This window comes from Lycorma delicatula, chromosome 4 (genome assembly GCF_047948215.1).
Source record: "Lycorma delicatula isolate Av1 chromosome 4, ASM4794821v1, whole genome shotgun sequence".
NCBI classification, from domain to species: Eukaryota; Metazoa; Arthropoda; class Insecta; order Hemiptera; family Fulgoridae; genus Lycorma; species Lycorma delicatula.
Genome location: NC_134458.1, coordinates 157,744,820 through 157,762,772, shown reverse-complemented (window position 1 = coordinate 157,762,772; position 17,953 = coordinate 157,744,820). Strand labels below are relative to the sequence as shown.

The 17,953-nt window shown below is 32.2% G+C and overlaps 1 protein-coding gene across 1 annotated transcript in view; it reads right to left on the bottom strand.

The window, feature by feature from the left end:
* LOC142324020 (multiple inositol polyphosphate phosphatase 1-like) overlaps nt 1–17,953 on the bottom strand; it is a 68,316-nt gene that overhangs the window by 15,003 nt on the left and 35,360 nt on the right. Inside the window, exon 7 of the mRNA XM_075364586.1 lies at nt 3,740–3,849. Coding sequence (XP_075220701.1) covers nt 3,740–3,849 — 110 coding nt within the window. The remainder of the gene's footprint in view (nt 1–3,739; nt 3,850–17,953) is intronic.

Genomic DNA, 17,953 nt, shown 5'->3' with positions numbered 1-17,953 from the left:
CCTCTATCTCTCTTACACTATAATCTTTTCCACCTTTAGACATCTACTCATAATATAATTTATCAAGCCACCTTTTCCTTGGTATTCCTCTCTGTAACTTCAAATTTAACAATTTTAATGCTGTACTATCTTTCCTATTCTCATTCTCTTATCATACCCAAATCATTTGTACCTTCCTCTCCCTATCCAATCCAACACACTATCTGTATAAGTTGAAGTCTTTACTTTTAAATTCCACACACATTTTGTGTTGTCCATCAAACTTGTAAGAAACTTCATCTCCATAGATTTTAGTTTATTTTCCTCCTATCCTTTATGTACTCTTCTTCAATTCCTTTGTTTCCTTTATGTTTCTTCATCAATCTTTCCAGTTTTCCCAGAACACGAACGAAATATCTAAAATTTTTCATTGCTTCAAGAACTTTTAACTTAACGGTATACATATTTATACTCTTTCTTTTCTGGTTACCACCAATATCTTGTTGCTCTTTTCTTTCCTTACTTTCATATGCTGTGGTGTAATCTTTTCATCCCAATAATTAAGCATTATCTAAACTTCATTTTTACTTCCACCACATATGACATTGTCATCAGAAAATACTCATACTATTCTTCCCTCCTTTCTTTATAAATTTTACCACTATTATAAACTATTTAGCACTATTATAAACAAAGGTGGTGACAATATGCTCTCCTGTCTTAAGTCAAACTCATAATAGCAGATCACTCTGTTTACCCCAATTTTGTTTCCACAGATTTGTGATATATTGCCCCAGCCATTCTTATTCCTTCATTCCCACACACTTAATGAAAAACCTTCACACTGATTTTCTTGGTTTCCTGCCAAGCAGGCAGCTTTCTGTAAATCTAAAATCACCATTACGAAATCTTATTAAATTCCTATTCCTTTTTTACCAGCATTGTTACTGTAAAAATCAAGTCATTATCTCTTTTCAAAAAGCATACTTTTCTTTCTAATTCTCCATCACTTTTCTTATTTTGCTTTCTAAAACTCCCTCAAACACTTTTTCTGCCTACAAAATAAGCATCACAACTCTATAATATCCACAGTTTACCCTAACATTTTTTTTAAAAATCAGTATAATACTATTTCTTCACCTGTCCACCGTAACATTTTCTCTTCTTCCAGTCTTCAGTACTTTAATCGGTACACTACAATCTGTTCAACAGCTTAGATAACACTGATAAACTTAATTTTTGTTTCCTAACATATGACACATGATTTCAATCTGGTTTTTTTTCTGAAAATGAATATGAACTCAGAATATTTCTATCACCCACCACTTTTGAAAAATTTTTTAATTTTAATTAAAGGATTTTTTTTCAATGTATAGTTAGCATTTTAAGCTCCTATATTGTATTTTGTTAGCTCATTTTTTATTGTTTAACTTTGTTAACATAATTTGTAAGTTACAAATAAACAATACTAGACAAAGAATTAAATCATATGTTAGTCATGTAATATGACATCGTATCTAACAGGGAAGCGTGAGCATACAGTAAAATATCCTTCATTGAAATGTGCAATCAGGCCTGTACTTCAGAGTGAAATTATTCCAATTCCTGAGCCACCTGTAAATGTATGTTTCGTAAACAGCAATGAAGAATCAGGTAGTACTGAAAGAGACAACAATGATTTTGATTTTAAATTATCTTCCAATAAGCCACATCTTATTTCACAAAGCGAATTAAATGACTTGGTTAGGGATTTAAATTTATCAAGAAATCAAGTTGAACTGTTGGGATCAAGACTGCAAGGTTGGAATTTACTTCAAAAAATACAAAAATTTCAGGTTTTTGAAACTGACAAAAAAACTTCCTCAGTACTTTATTGACGAAAATAATTTGGTTTATTGCACAAATACTGATGAGCTTATGTTGCACTTAGGACAAGTTCATAAACTTGAGGACTGGTGCCTTTTCATATATTCATCCAAGAACAGTTTAAAAGTGGTTCTACTACACAACGGTAACAAATGTCCTTCGATACCAATCGCTTATGTTATTCATTTGAAAGAGACATACAATATGATGAACGACGTTCTTGAAAAAAATAAACGATAAAAAACATAGTTGGAATATACGTGGTGATTTGAAATTTATAGCTATTTTGTTAGGCATGCAGTCAGGCTGTACATGTGATTTTTTATGAATGGGACAGCCAAGCTAGGGATAAATATTAAGTTACCAAAGAGTGGAAGAAACGAGACAACTTAACTCCAAATGGGTAAAATATTATTCATGAGCCCTTAGTTGAACCCAAAACATATTTTTACGCCTTCTCCATATCAAGCTAGGACTAATGAAAAATTCTGCAAAAGTTCGGATTTTTTTACATCAGGCAGAAATTTCCGAATGTAAGTGAAGGAAAAATTAAAGAAGGAATATTTGGTGGTCCTCAAATAAGAGAGTAGGTCAAAGATGATGTATTTAACTTGATGTTAAATAATGTAGAAAGTGCAGCTTCATTTAAAGATGTTTGCAAAAATTTTCTTGGCAAACAAAAATCCAGTAATTACCATGATATTGTTAATAAACTTCTTACTTCATACAGAGATATGAGATGTAATATGTCTTTGAAAATACATTCCACTTATATCCACTTATTTCCACTTATATCTGGATTTTTTCCCAGACAAGCACAAAGACGTAAGTGACGAACACAGGGAACATTTCCACTAAGACATTTCAGTGATGGAAAACTTCTACAAAGGGAAATGGAATACTAACATGCTAGCCGATTACTGTTGGACATTAATTCGGGATGTGCAATACTGAGGCTATTTATATAAGGAAAGCATCAGCGAAATCATTCTAACACAGGTATGGTAGTGCAAAATTATAAATTTTACAGATTTTAATTATATTCTTCCTTAATTTTTTTGAAGCATAATTTATTTAAAACTAAGGGTGATAGAAAAATTGTATTTACAGATCTGTAATGTATACAAAAAAAGCAATTCAAGAAATGGTATCACACTTAGAAACATTAAGTTTTTTTGTCCATCAGTGTAATTTCCAAACATCCCTCATTATAATCATTTGTTTTCTTCACCTTATTCCCTACCTAATTTCTGAATGGGTTCCTTATTCCTGTAAGTTAAGATTTCAATAACAGCATTATAACTTGAGAAATTGTAAGCAGTGACTGATGTACAAATTGGTACACTCTTACTTAGTTTAAGAAATAAACTTTAGGTAAATAACTATTTAGATGATCAATTTATATTAAAAAAAAAAAAAAACATGGCAAAATATTTCAATATTTGCATTCTAACATGAATTTTTCCGAGTAGTGTTGCTATCAAGACTTCATGTTAGAAAAGCTTAAGTTTGTTTAAAAAGTAAAGTTATGAAAAAAACAAATAGCATTATGCATTATGTTTAATAAATGACAAATACCAGTTAAATTTAATTGTGACAATAGCATTTTAATTCAAAATATTGTAAGTAGTGTCACTATCTTGACATCACATTAGCAGAATCTCAATTTGTTTAGAAAAACAAAATTTATGATAAAACAATTTGGAAGTACAATTATGTTAAAAATGGTAATTGTAATCTAACTATAAATTTTTTTAAGTGAACATAACCTCTACAGATTGATATAAAGGTAATACATCCTTAATGATTAATTCTCAAAAAAATTTAATTTACCAATTTTCAGTTACTTTAGTGATTTGATATATATTAAAAAATAATAATGCTTAATACTTACGTTAAATAATCTAACATATCTTTTATTAGTGGACAAGCCTGTTTATAATTTATTTTATCACCATAAGAATCTCTGTAATATCGTTTAAGATCACTTTCATATTCCAGCACCTAAAAATAAATAGAAAATTAACGTAAACTATTTTCCACACACAGATTAAAATTATATAAACTAATCATGTGCATATAATTTTTTTTTTTTTTAATTGAACCAACTCCAAAAACATAAAATATTACTTTTTCACCTTCATCCTCAATACAATCATTAAAACTTATTTTTTGAACTCAGCATCAAATTCAAACAGATTTTGTAATTTGTATCTCGTGCTCTTATAATTTCATAGTCAATATTTCTCGTACTAGTAATCAGTTTAAAATTTGGTGTCGACTTCAAAGGATAAGTTTGAAAAATATTTTTTTCTTTTCAGTAAATTTTCATTTAAAAATTTATTATTTTTTTTGGAATCCATTCTATTTTTTTAATGTTTTTATTTTACTGTTTTTAGATTTGTAACTTTGTCAAATTATAAAAGATTATTAAAAACTGAAAATCCACCTATCAGCAAATTAAGAGTGTCTCAAGATCTTTTGGTTTATTTCTAAACCATCAACAGTAGTTAAAAATATTATCATAAGTTAAAAAGTTAAAACAAAGTCACAGGTTTAAAATACTTACACAGTCATGACTGCATGCATTCGAACAGTATACTGAAAGAATATGAAGCTACTCTGGAGGATTGAAATGCAATTAAAAGGAAAACCATGTTATCAGAAATGATATTTTATTTGATTAAATTATTATTTCAATATATTTATATTTAGGGCATGTTTAAACAATTTATCATCTTTAAAAAATTTTTGTTCATTAATTAAATTTTTATTATTACTATAAATGAGATTTTTTAAAATTGGATGTATTATAATAATTGTAAGAAATGTCTAAGATTTTCATAAAACTATTAGGATTGTATGTATGACCATAATCTAATATATGTTAGCAAAGTTTAGATTTTCTGGTTTATTGTTTTTAATACTGTCCATGTGTTCATTTGTATGTATAGAGAATTTACAATTGGTCATACCGACATATATCATATCGCAATCTTCACAACCCAGACTATATACCTCCTGTTTCTTTCAGTATACTGTTGGAATGCATGCAGTCATGACTGTGTAAGTGTTTTAACCTGTGACTTTGTTTTAATCTTAACTTATTATATATAATATTTTTAACTCCTGATGATGGTTTAGAAATAAACCAAAAGATCTTGAGACACTCTTAATTTCCTGGTAAGGTGGATTTTAATTTTTTGATAATTTTTTATAATTTATTAAATACAAGGTCTGTAAATAAAGTAACGAGACTGGTTGAAAAAAACTTTTTATTTACATACATGAATTCTATCACCTTCGAAATAGTTCCCTTGGGAAGCCATGCAACGCTTCAAACGGTTTTACCACTCTTCATAGCAGTGTTGGAACTCAGAAATTGGAATATCCAACAGATGGTCGGTTAAATTTTTTTTATGTTTTCTACTGTTCCAAAATGGTGTCCTTTGAAGTGTTTTTTTTAAATTCAGGAACAGGAAAAAGTCGCAAGGACTCAAGTCAGGTGAATAAGGTGGTTGAGGAACTACAGGAATGTTTTTCTTTGCCAAAAATTCATTAATTGAGAGTGCAGTGTGACAAGATGTACTGTCATGATGCAGCATCCAGTTATCTTTGATGGCTGGTCTCATGTGGGCAAAACTTTTCTGCAGTCTCTTTCAAGAATTTCTCGGTAAACATATTGATTTGCAGTCTGTTCTGTAGGCAAAAACTCCTTATGGACAATGGCTCATTTTTGCTTTTTTGGGACGTAACTGATTCCCAGTCATCTGAAAATGCTTTAAATCACCTAAAATCTTGAGCTTGTGACAAAGCATCATCTCCATATGTTCTTTTCAATTTTGAAAAAGTTTCAGTAGCATTCTCACAGAGTTTAACGCAAAACTTGATTGCACAACATTGCTCATAATTAGTACCACTCATTTTTAATATCAACACGTTAGGCAAGTAGCGGCGGACGCTCGTTCTCTGTGACGAACGAGCTTAGGAGGATTGCTCGAAAGGATTATGGGCTGTTGGGCCATCATTTGTACATGGAGTACTGAGGTGTCTTCGAAAGTATGACCCCTTACGCGGCATCCGTTTGGGATAGATAGGCATCACACAGATTTCTTGGGACTAACAGAATATGCAGCTTGCACGTCGATCAATGTTTCTGGTTTTAGCATTTTCAGTCGACCACTTTTGACTGGATCTGCCACATTCTCTGTCTCCTGGAACTTGTCCAGCCGCCTGACGGAGGACTTGTTTGGTGCATCCACACCATATTTTTCTGTGAAGGCTTTCTGGGTCTGGTCATAACTGGCACATCTAATGTATTGGGAGATAATGAATATTCTCTTCTGCATTGTGTAACCCATTTTTCCTCAATTAAACATGCAACAAAAGAAGGTTAACATTCTCCCACAAGGTTGCATCATTTTTTGAGCACTGTAGTTATTAACATTTATATATGTGTTGGAATAAAAACCGTTTAAAAATTATGAAAAACACACATGATGTTTTTCATCCATGGTCACACTGGAAACGAAAAAGTACTGGATTTATACTGTCCATGCTGAACACTCACTCATGCATGGCTGAATGTATTGATGAACTTCTAACTTGTTCATGCTGGCAATTTATGTTTTTTACTAATTTTTTAGTCTTTTAATTAGATAAAAATAATTTATTTCTTCATTTTATGAATAAAGAAAGACCTAAGTTTGTAGATTTTACTTATAAAAGGTGTGTTAAATTTACGTGCAATAAATCCACTATTGATTCCTCACATCAGGCATGTCAAACAAGCGGCCGCCGGGAACTGTTCTGCGGCCCGCCAAGATTAATAACCAATACGTTTCTTTAACTTCTGACAACCCTGGATTCTAAATTTAAAACTGTAAGTAATGATTCCTTAATGAAACAAAATTAGTTTCCAAAAAACTGTTTATAAAAAATAGTATTGAAAAATACCGATTGCAAACGCTGGTAGCTAGGTTCGGTGGATAAACTAACTACACGAATACAAGAAGGCAACTGAATACCCGCTTCTACTCAGTCCGTGAACGCATCGCCCTATCCCCCTCCCCGTACTAGTATTGCCCACACCACTTCACATACCACTCCCAATCGAGTTTCTGCGCATCCGTGTGTTTACGCTTTCTTAACTTTAGAACAGCTTTTAAGCCACCGAATTGGTCTAGTGGTAAACGCGTCTTCGCAAATTAACTGATTTGGAAGTCGAAAGTTCCAGCGTTCAAGCCCTACTAAAGACAGTTATTTTTATACGGATTTGAATACCAGATCATGGATACCGATGTTCTTTGGTGGTTCAGTTTCAATTAACCGAACCACCATCAGGAATGGTCGAACTGAGATTGTACAAGACTACACTCATACATATCATCCTAATTCATCCTCTGAAGTAACACCTGAACGGCAATTCCCGGAGGCTAAACAGGAAAAAACTTAGAACAGCTTTGTCGGCCTCCATGAGGCGAGTGGTAGCGTCTCGGTCTTTCATCCGGAGGTCCCGGTTTTGAATCCCGGTCAGGCATGGCATTTTCACACAAGCTACAAATTATTCATCTCATCCTTTCACGTTCCGGGAGGTGAAACAAAAAAAAGAAAAAACTTAGAACAGCTTTTTACTTTGCGCATGACAATGAGACACGAAATACCAGAACAGTCGGAAGCTTTCATTAGAAGTCAGTGAACGAATTCTGGGTTCTACAGACGTGTAGTCTAGTTTGCTCATAACAATTTTCATCTGGTTTAAAAAAGTAGTTTTCTTTGTTTAGTGTTTAACTGGCAAATTATTAAAACAATGCACAAGCCCTCCACAAGTATGAGAAGAAAACGATCAATTGAAGAAGAGCATCGCACTTTTCAAGAAAATTAGGAATTACAATACTATTCAAGGAAAAAATAAAACCTTATGTTTGATATGTAGAAACTCCGTAGCGGTTTGTAAAGAGTATAATATTAAAAGGCACTACGATACAATTCATAAAGAAAATTATGACAAATATGTAAGGAAGCTTCGTGAAGATAAGTTGTCAGAATTGAGGTTGATACCTCCAAAACAACAAAGCATATTTGCCAAACCTGTTTTTACAGCTGCTGTAAAAACGAGGATTTGATAACGCATTTAATTACAACAAAGTCGAAAACATTCACTGAAGGGGAGTTTATTAGTGAATGTATGATTCATGCAGTGGAAGTATTATGTCCAGAACAATAAAAAATTTCAAAAATTTAAGCTTAACAAAAAATACCATTGCCAGCAGAATTGATGATATAGCCGAAAATTTACGTAATCAAATAAAATCAATAATTCTAACATTTAAAACTTATTCCATTGGAATTGACGGAAGCACAGACGTACAAGATAAAGCTCAGCTAGCTGTTTTTATTCGTGGATGTGATGCGAACTTGAAAGTAAGTGAAGAACTTCTGGAGATTATCTCAATGCATGATACTCGGGTTGATATTTTTAACGCAATGGATGGATGTCTGAATAAATACAATTTATCATTACAAAAACTAGTTTCTCTTGCTACGACTGGTGTTATTAGACAATTAAAAGAAAAATGCACAGAACAAAGTAACAATTCTCTTCAATACTTTCATTGTATTATTGATCAACAAACACTATGCTCCAAATTTCTAAATATCGGGCATGTTTTAAAAAATGTTACTAAAATTGTAAATTATATTCGTGCATGTGGACTTAATCGCCGTCAATTTAGTAAATTTATAGAAAATATAGGAAGTGAATACACCGATCTACCTTATCACACAGAAATTCGATGGCTTTCCAGTTATAAAGTTTTAAAGCGATTCTTTCAATTTTTGAACGAAATTATCATTTTTTTAGAATCCAAAATTATGAATGTGAAATATTAAAAGACGATGGATGGATAAAGGATCTGGCTTTTACCGTTGACATTACAAATCATCTTAGTCAACTTAATCACAAATTACAAGGCAAACAGCCTTGTAGTTACCACTTATTTGACAATACCAACGTTTTCAAACAGAAATTATTACTCAGACAAAAACAAATTCAAAAAGAAAATTTATCTCACTTTGAATCTTACCAGTCATTACAAAAATCACCATAATTGAAGTTTTCAGAATATGCCAACGAAATTAGATTGTTATAAATTCGAAAGAGAATTTTTGGATTTCAACCAAAATGAAAATCAATTTTAATTATTTACTTCTCCTTTGTCAATTGATGCTTAAACTGTTGATGAAAATTTACTACTGGAACTAATCGAAATTCAGTGTGATTCCGTATTGAAACAAAAATGTACGGATGTTGGGGTTCCTCATTTCTATAGTTATCACCGGAGCGATTTCGCAATATATTGTTAGTAATTAAACGTATTTTATCTATGTTCGGTAGCACATATTTGCGCGAACAACTATTTTCCATTTTAAGAAATAATAAAACTCCGGAAATACTAAGATTAATAGACAAAATGTGTAAGCAAATTTAAAAATAACTACGGGTTTACAAATTCAACCAAATTTTGAAAATCTGCTTCATGAAAAACGTTGCTAAATTTCTTTAAAAAAAATAATATTATTTTATTTAAATAATTTTAAATTGAAAAAAGAGACTTTCCTACACACATATGTGTTTTTTTATATGCTTATATTCTGTGTATTATTATTTTGTATGTATTTTTTTTCTTTGTTCACCTTTATTTACCCCGCCACCACGGAGCCGGAGCAAGCATCTAAGCATAACTCAGCTCTGTGGGATGCCTTCGCCTCAAAGTAACTCGGCAGAACACAAGGTCCCGCCCAGGTAGCCGGGACTCGGTCTTGCAGTGCATGTCACGCCTCTAATGAAAAGACCCCGTAGGGGTCCCCTTACTGGGACTACGGTCTTACATTCCCTCCCCCACAGGCGCTGCGAAGGAGTCCCCGTACAATCATTAATGGTGGGACGCCGAAGCCTCCCACCACTCCTGGACGGGGCTGTCCCCCACAGACACCCATCAACACTGAGCAGGCACCGCATCTTCATGTCGCAGGCAAAGCCTTGCATCTCCTACGCCCAGGTGCATATCCATGCAACCGACAGGAAGGACACCGAGCCTCTCGCCGGCAGTCCTTCCGTAGATGATCGGCCTTACTACAGGTGAAACAGTGGCCACTACGATCTGGCCCGGTACACGAATTGGCCCTGTGGCCTGGCTTCCAGCAGCGAAAACAAAGGTAGTCAAATTAACGTCTCATAATCCTACAAGCCACCCATCCAATACGGATACGTCCGTCAGCCAATAATTTAGCCGCAAGAATGGGCAGCACAGCCATAGTGATCACTTGCGGCGTACCATAGGCCGGTTGCATGGACATAACTTCGACCGACACTGATTTAATATATAATATTTAATATGGTCCTCGGTAGCTAACGAGTTTGACATGCCTACCTTACATCAATAATCGATTTAGAATTCTTTATTTTACTTTTATATTCGTTAAATTTACAGTTTATTTTCATCTGATTTCATCTATCATTTGAATTGTTTACGACCTGAAAATTAGTTTATATGAAAATATCAAAGAACGTTTTAGAATAGATCCGTGAAACAAATAAAGTAATATACTACTAATGTTTTAAACGCATAATGAAATAATACATTGTTTATTTTAATGTTTTTATTTAAACGGATATTAATGAAATTAAAAATATATTTGAAATGTACATTTTATTACAAAGGATATAAATAATCGCCAAAAAGTATTAATTTAAAATGAAATTAATATTATAAATACATAATTATAAAATAAAACATAATTGTCTAATCAGTACTAACTGAAATAAAAATAATTTATAAAATAAATCTATTCGATAAATAATTATTTTGTTAAATAAAATATATAAACAATAATAAATAAGGAATAAAAATAATTGTCAAAAATAGTAATTTAAAATGAAAGTACAAGATTGTCAATGTATAAACAATTATAAAAACAAAAACATACTAATTAAGTAATCTAATAAATAGTAACTGAAATTAAAACAGCTAATTAAAGATTTGCATTTTCCAATAAATGAACATTTAACTGTTCTAAATAAATTCTCTTCAATATGAAGTTGGAAACCTACATTTAATAGTACACATATCTCCTACATTAACCACATATCTCAGCACAACGGTCGAACTGAGACTGTACAAGACTACACTTCATTTACATTCATACATATCATCCTCATTTATCCACTTAAGTAATACCTAAACGGTATTCCCGGAGGCTAAACAAGAAAAAGAAAAAAGAAAGTAGTGTTTATTAAAAAGTTTAGCAGCCTATTAATTATGGCATTCACTAAACCATGGTTCTAAACCAGTGGCAGCTCGGTTATAGGCACTGTGGAACTGCAGCATCCCCTATTTCCACTTGATATTATCGATAACATTTAATATAATGAGTCATTCTTTCTTTATTCTTGTACAAAATATAATCCTTACGCTTAATGTCAGTAGCCATCCCCCAGTTTATGAAAAATATACAGAAATATTTGTATGAAACTGTGCGCTTCACAATTCCAGAGGTGTGGTGTTTGGATGTTGTGCGTATGCGCACATAGGAAGCTGCACGCGAGGCTATGAGGGAGAGAGAGAGAGCACTGCCGCTCCCGCAGTGCCAACCCTGGTGCGCTGCTGGAAGGTTGTCTTTTTTTACTCCGCGTGTATATGGAACGTTCCCTTTTCTAGTTTAGTAGGTAGAAGGAATATGAAAGTGGTTTAGTTGTTTTTTCAGTAGTGATCAGAAGATGGCGGAAAGCAAAGGCTCTTTCATTGCTAAATCCGAATCAACGTGATTCAAAGTCACATTGGAAGGGCGAAAGAGAAATTAGTAAAAACTAATTATGTATTTGTTTCTGTGTATTGACATTTTATTATTTATTCGGTTAAACCGAATACAGTTTTAAAGCACAATGTGCTTAAAAACCGTGTACCATATTCTTGAATGTGATAAAGTGTCGAATTAGATTATTATCCTGCTTCCAGCTATTCTGCTTGATTATTATTATATTTTTTGATTCTTTTATTTTACAGAAAACTTTAACCATGGCCTTGAAAAGACTCAGAAAAATATTTTCTGGAGCAGCACCCCCACTAATTTTAGAGCCGCCACTGTTCTAAATGTAAGCCGGGTAAATCTGGGCAGTGGAAAAAACTATAACTTTTATCCTGTTGTTTTTTGGTCTTGCAGCACTTTTATGCTGTTTTTTTTTTATTTCCCCTTTGACCCCTTGGGGAGAAAGGTGGGTAAATGAATTACTTGGGCTTTAGGCTGCTTTACAAGTGGCACATACGGGTCTGGTAATAGCTCGAACAAAATTCACATTGGAAATCATGCAAGTCCAGTTTTCTACTACTGAACTGGTTGTATAAGAAATAGCTATGTATAAACTTAATTTGAAGTATGTGAATAGCCAGTTTCTTACACCACCTCAGGGATTTGTTGAGAAGAGGAGTAATAAGCCATCATTTGGTTTTGTCAGTCAACACCCTTCAGGTGCTTATTACCTCCTCAATCAGCTAGGGTTGAATTTTAATTTCACCTCTTGTATTTGTAACTTGCACCTCCTCTCCTCCAAATTCAGTGGAAATAGCAAGTATCTCTGTTATCCTTCCATTTTAAAACACATACTTCTTTCTAACTGTACTGTGTCACTGTACCTCCCTTTTTTAACTTTGCCTCAGTTATTTTAGGAGAGTTTCCTTTTCTTTTGGAATACAATGTTCCAGTACAGTTTGTATCCAACTCTAACAAACTTTAAGCTAAAGAGATACTATTGTAATAGTTGGCCATAAATAAGGAATATCCTTGATCAGGTTTTTCCTCAATTAATTTATCAACAACCTATGAGGTGTGTTGCACTCCCCTGACATCAGGATCCCTGGCTCCTGCATAGACAAGCAGTTTTTGTACCATACCTTTTAGTTTCAGCTAAAAGGTACAGTTTCATTCAGTACTTATGCTTCATGTTGGAAATATATTGCCTGAAAATCAAATGTCCTTTCCATAAATTCATTGGAGAGATTTAAAGATTCATTGGAGAGAGTTCTTTGTCAGGGGAATAATTTCATCTATTTTCAAATTAAACAATTTAATCAATGGATGAATTCTTCTTAATTAGTCATTTACATCACCATTTGGTGCAAAATGTAATACCTTTAAAATCAACAAAAACCTTAAAACCAAAAATTCCACCAAAAAAAGCCGATTCAATATAACTACAAATGAACTGCACAGTAACAAAATATAAACTTTTCTGATGTGCTAACATATGATACCGAGTCAACACCAACATCCTAACCCCCACCAATAGAGATAGAAAAACCGCTGTACTACCAAACATACGTGCACGATCAGCAGGTTGCATGTATACATAGAACATGCACCTGTAAGTGTTCAGCATTGATATGTTAAAGAATCATCAAAATTAGAGTTTCTGATCAAACAATTGATCAAACCTGAAGAAACATAAAAAAAAGAAATATATAGGGATCAAATTGAATTCTCCTACTTTTTGACGTTAGTTAAAAATGAAGGAACTTTGTATACTACGCATCAAAGTATAAAACTGCTGCAATTGATGAATCTTGGGAAGCTCCCATATATATGGAAGAAAACCATAAAAATGCACAATTTTAACTGATGTCAACAAATGTAGTACGTTTTACATGCAACAAAATTAGCTGAGGGGTGGCGAGTAATGTTGTGCTGTAACATGGCCAGCTGGAGACAGTTGGAAGAGAGAGAGCAGCCAGATGCTGTTTTAATTCAATTTGATGTCGACACCACTGGTAATCCTGTGAAAAATGCAGATGGCTACAGTTTTATTGTCTATCAGTACAACTTTTCAAGCCAATGGATATGTTTTTAACCCATACATACAGTCATTGAGTGCCCCACACCCATACAGAACATATGATTCCATTAGTTCTAAGCTGTACATGTTGGTAAATAAATAACAAGGCACTACACTCAATAAAGCTCTAATCAGTCTTGGCAAAAATGTTTTTGTGAAAGGCCAAGCGTATGTTGCTCTAAGTTGAGTGAGGATCTTAGAAGGATCAGCTTTGCAGAGTACTAAATAAACCACATGATGACAAATTGCTGACAGAGATGCAAAAATTATGAGCGCTGCCTACTTGAAGAGTTTTTTTATTTTATTAAAGCAATATATGGATAATAACCCACCCACAAACACAAGCACAACCACACACTACAAACTCCATGATCAGAATCGAACAAATAATGTTTTTGTTTTTTGTTAAATTTCAAAAAAAATCTGAACCAATTTTAATGAAATTTACACACGACCACCAGGAAAAGATTCTTTTTCTAGAGAAAATTTTCACATATGTTTAGCTGATACAAAAATGATAAATGAGCATCGCCAAAAAATATGAACTAGATACGGGTTACTCCTTTTTTGAAGTCTATTAAAAAGAAGAAATTTATAAATGTAAAAAATTAAATAAATTTAAAGGTTCATAAAATCATGTGGCAAAATTAAAATAGAAACTAAATCTTTTTGTCTATTATATAAAACACTTTTCATTTAGAAAAGTGGCTTCAGAATTAATGTTAATTCTTAACGTTAATGGCTTTAGAATTCTTCAATCATAAAAACTGCTGCTTGAAATTTAAACCAACTTTCCAACCTAAATTACGACTCATCAACATTGTCAAAGTGTTATAAAAATTAATTTCTTTCAACTCTTCATGAAGAACTGTGTAAAATATGTAGGTACAAATCAGAAAGGTTTCAGACAGTTAAGCTGTAATCATATTAAACTCTATTATCATGTCAGCTGGACAGCCAGTTTATTTTTCATCATGAAAACTGATGAGTAAATTTTTAAACATACAGTACCCTTGTGTCACACCAACCTTACTCATTATGTTATCTTAATAAACTTCACAAATTTGATAGCAGATTACAACTGATTTACAATTTTTGGCTAACAAGAAATCTTAATACAATTTGGGTTCAAACCCCAGTCAGGCTTGTTATTTTTCCCCACAATATAAAACCTATTTCTTATCAAAGAAATGGAGAAGGAATAGTAGTTATACATGGATAATAGTCAATAAAGGAAATAAATTCCTCTTTTTTCCTTTTCAATTTCGGCCATTTTAAGAACCAAATTCCAATCTCCTTCACTTCTTTCTTCTTTGCTATTTTCTTTCTTTTCAATACATTTTAATTTTCTCCTCATGCTGTTTCATTCTTCTGACCATTTCACTTTCTGATTTTTTTCCAGTCCTTCTGTTTTTTGGAAACCTAATGACATCATAATTTTGGATTTTAAGTATCTATTTTTAATATTTTCTGTAATATTTCTATATTTTAGATCTTTTTAACTTCTTTAGTGCAGTTTATTTTTGTTTTCCTATTATAGAAGAAATCAAAGATTTGCTTAGTTAAATTGTTTTTACTCGAAAAAAATAATTAATTATTTTTGGTATTGGTATTGGTTACCTTCTGATAAGGTAACCAATGAACATCAACCTAACATTATTCTCCTTTCCTTCTTCTTTAAATTTATGTGGATGTTTAGGCACTTGGACATATATAAAATATAATTTATAGTGTATTATAACACCTGATTTTCAAGTTTTTTTATAAGCATTTTTTGTAGTATGTATTATATAATAAAATAGGCTCCTTTACACTTAAAATAATACTTTTAATATAAGTAATTTAAGAAAGATAGTAGAGTATAAAATTAAATAAACTACACTCCTCTACTCAATGTACAGAAGATTCAGTTAACCTTAAAAAATAATGACTAAAAAATGAATTAAAAATAATTAACTTATAAATAATTATTAAAAAATTAATAGCTAATACAGAAAAGAAACACTAATAATATTATACTAAAAATTTTCTGAGTAATAAAATAGTTTATTAACTATCAATAATTTTCACAAGACAATAAAATAATGACGCTCTTATGTATATTGCTTTTCTTGTTATTTACAAAATTATCAATCTAATATTTTAAAATAAACATTTTAAAGTAATCTGGTGAAACCTTTATCAAAAATAAAACTGTATCTGACCATAGTTACAAAAACAGACAATAACACTGGTATACAAAAATTTTGTCTCAGAGCAAGTAGAAGTTATTTCTATATGTATTTTTCTCCTTGAATTCAAATATGTTAGCATAATTTTTTTTATCCCCCTTAGTTTTCAAGTTACACCCTATTCAGTGTTGTATATGTTATGGAAATTATGCAATTATGTTATGGTATTATGTACTTATAATACATAAATGAATAAAAAAAATTGTATTGATTTAGAATTTAAAAATGATTAGTTAGTTATGAAAGAAGGCTTGCAATGACATAGAACAACACAATTAGTCATAACTGCTGGATGATGCAATTCTAAAACGAGTCAGAAAATGGCTTTCTTACAGACTTATTCATCATTGTTTGTCAAAGTGATGCCACAAGCAAAATCTCTTTTAATTATAATGTCTACGTTACTGGTTCAAGCCATAGCCAGTCTGTGTTCACTCTGTTCACACCTGTACGTACATCTTTTGTGTGTATGAGCTGATATAATATAGTTCACTGTAAACATTTCTCAGATATGACATATTCTAAATTTACATTTCATCTTTTGAATTCAAGACGTGTAGTGGATATTTTTTGTAGTGTTTGTATATCGAGTGATTTTGAAAAATGCCTAGAAATTGTATAACCCCACAGACCTATACCCCATAGACCTATTGCTACATTTATAATAAGGTAACATTTAAATTTCAGGAAAGTAGTTTTACTCCTCTCATCAAAGAATGTTATGAGCTTTATTTTAGCTGCACAGTTGGTGACCAAGACAAATATTGGGCCCCTTACATTTGTTGTGTTACCAGATTATTTACAAGCTGGCCAAAGGGTTCTTCGCACATGAACTTTGCTCTTCCAGTGATTTGGCAGGAACCAAAAGATCTTGCCACCAATTGTTACTTTTGTCTGACTAATACTGTAAGCTTTAGTTCAAAATTAAAGCACACTATTTTATACCTTAATTTACCCACTTCCATGAGTCTTGTGGTTCACAGTTAAGAACTGCCTGTGCCTAAACCACCAGAAAAATCGTACTTTTTTTTTACCTCTGGTACCATTGTTAGGTATTGCTTCAGAGGATGAGAAGAATGATAATTTTTGTAGTGTGTGAAAATGTCATGTTTGACTGAGATATACTTAGTGATGATCACAACACAAAGATTTGGCAGAGGATAATGATGATGTAAGGGTTGATCCAAACTATGAAGCTTTGTGTTCATTTGGTTAACTACACTTACTAACACAAGAGGACCTTGATTACCTAGTAAGAGATCTGAATTTATGATTAAAAGGTTGGAACCTCCTCCACCAAGAAAGTATGTGTTTTTAGAAATAGGCATAATGACTTCAAGAATTTCTTTGTATTTGAAGATGGACTTGTTTTTATAATAATGTTTTGTCTGTAATGGAATTATTTGGTCATTAGTACAAAACAGAGGAACGTTGTTTGTTTATTGATTTATTTAAAGCTAGTCTGAAAGCTGTGCTTCTGCACATTGGGAATGAGTTTCCATCAGGTCCACTAGCTTACACTACAGATCTGAAAGTAACTTATGTGAACATGAAACTTCTGCTTGATAAAATAAAGTATGAAAAATTTCAGTGGAATATATGTGGTGACTTTGGAATATCTTGGTAATTGCTGTGTTGCTAGGTCTTCAATTTGGTTTCACCAGATACTGTTGTTTTCTTTGCAAGTGGGACAGCAGAGACTGAAAAAATCATTACGTTCAGAAAGAGTGGCCAAACCGAACAGCATTAACTCCAAGAAAGAATAATGTTTTTAATGCACCACTTGTTGATTCCAAAAAAGTTTATCTTCCTCCACTTCATATAAAGCTGGAGCTTAGGAAAAATTTTGTGAAAGCAATGGATCAAAGTGAGCTTGGATTCACTTATTTAAAAAATAAGTTTCCAAAGATCAGTGAAGCAAAACTCAAAGAAGGAATTTTTGTTGGACATGAAATTAGAAATTTAATTAAAGATGACAATTTTTTTTTTC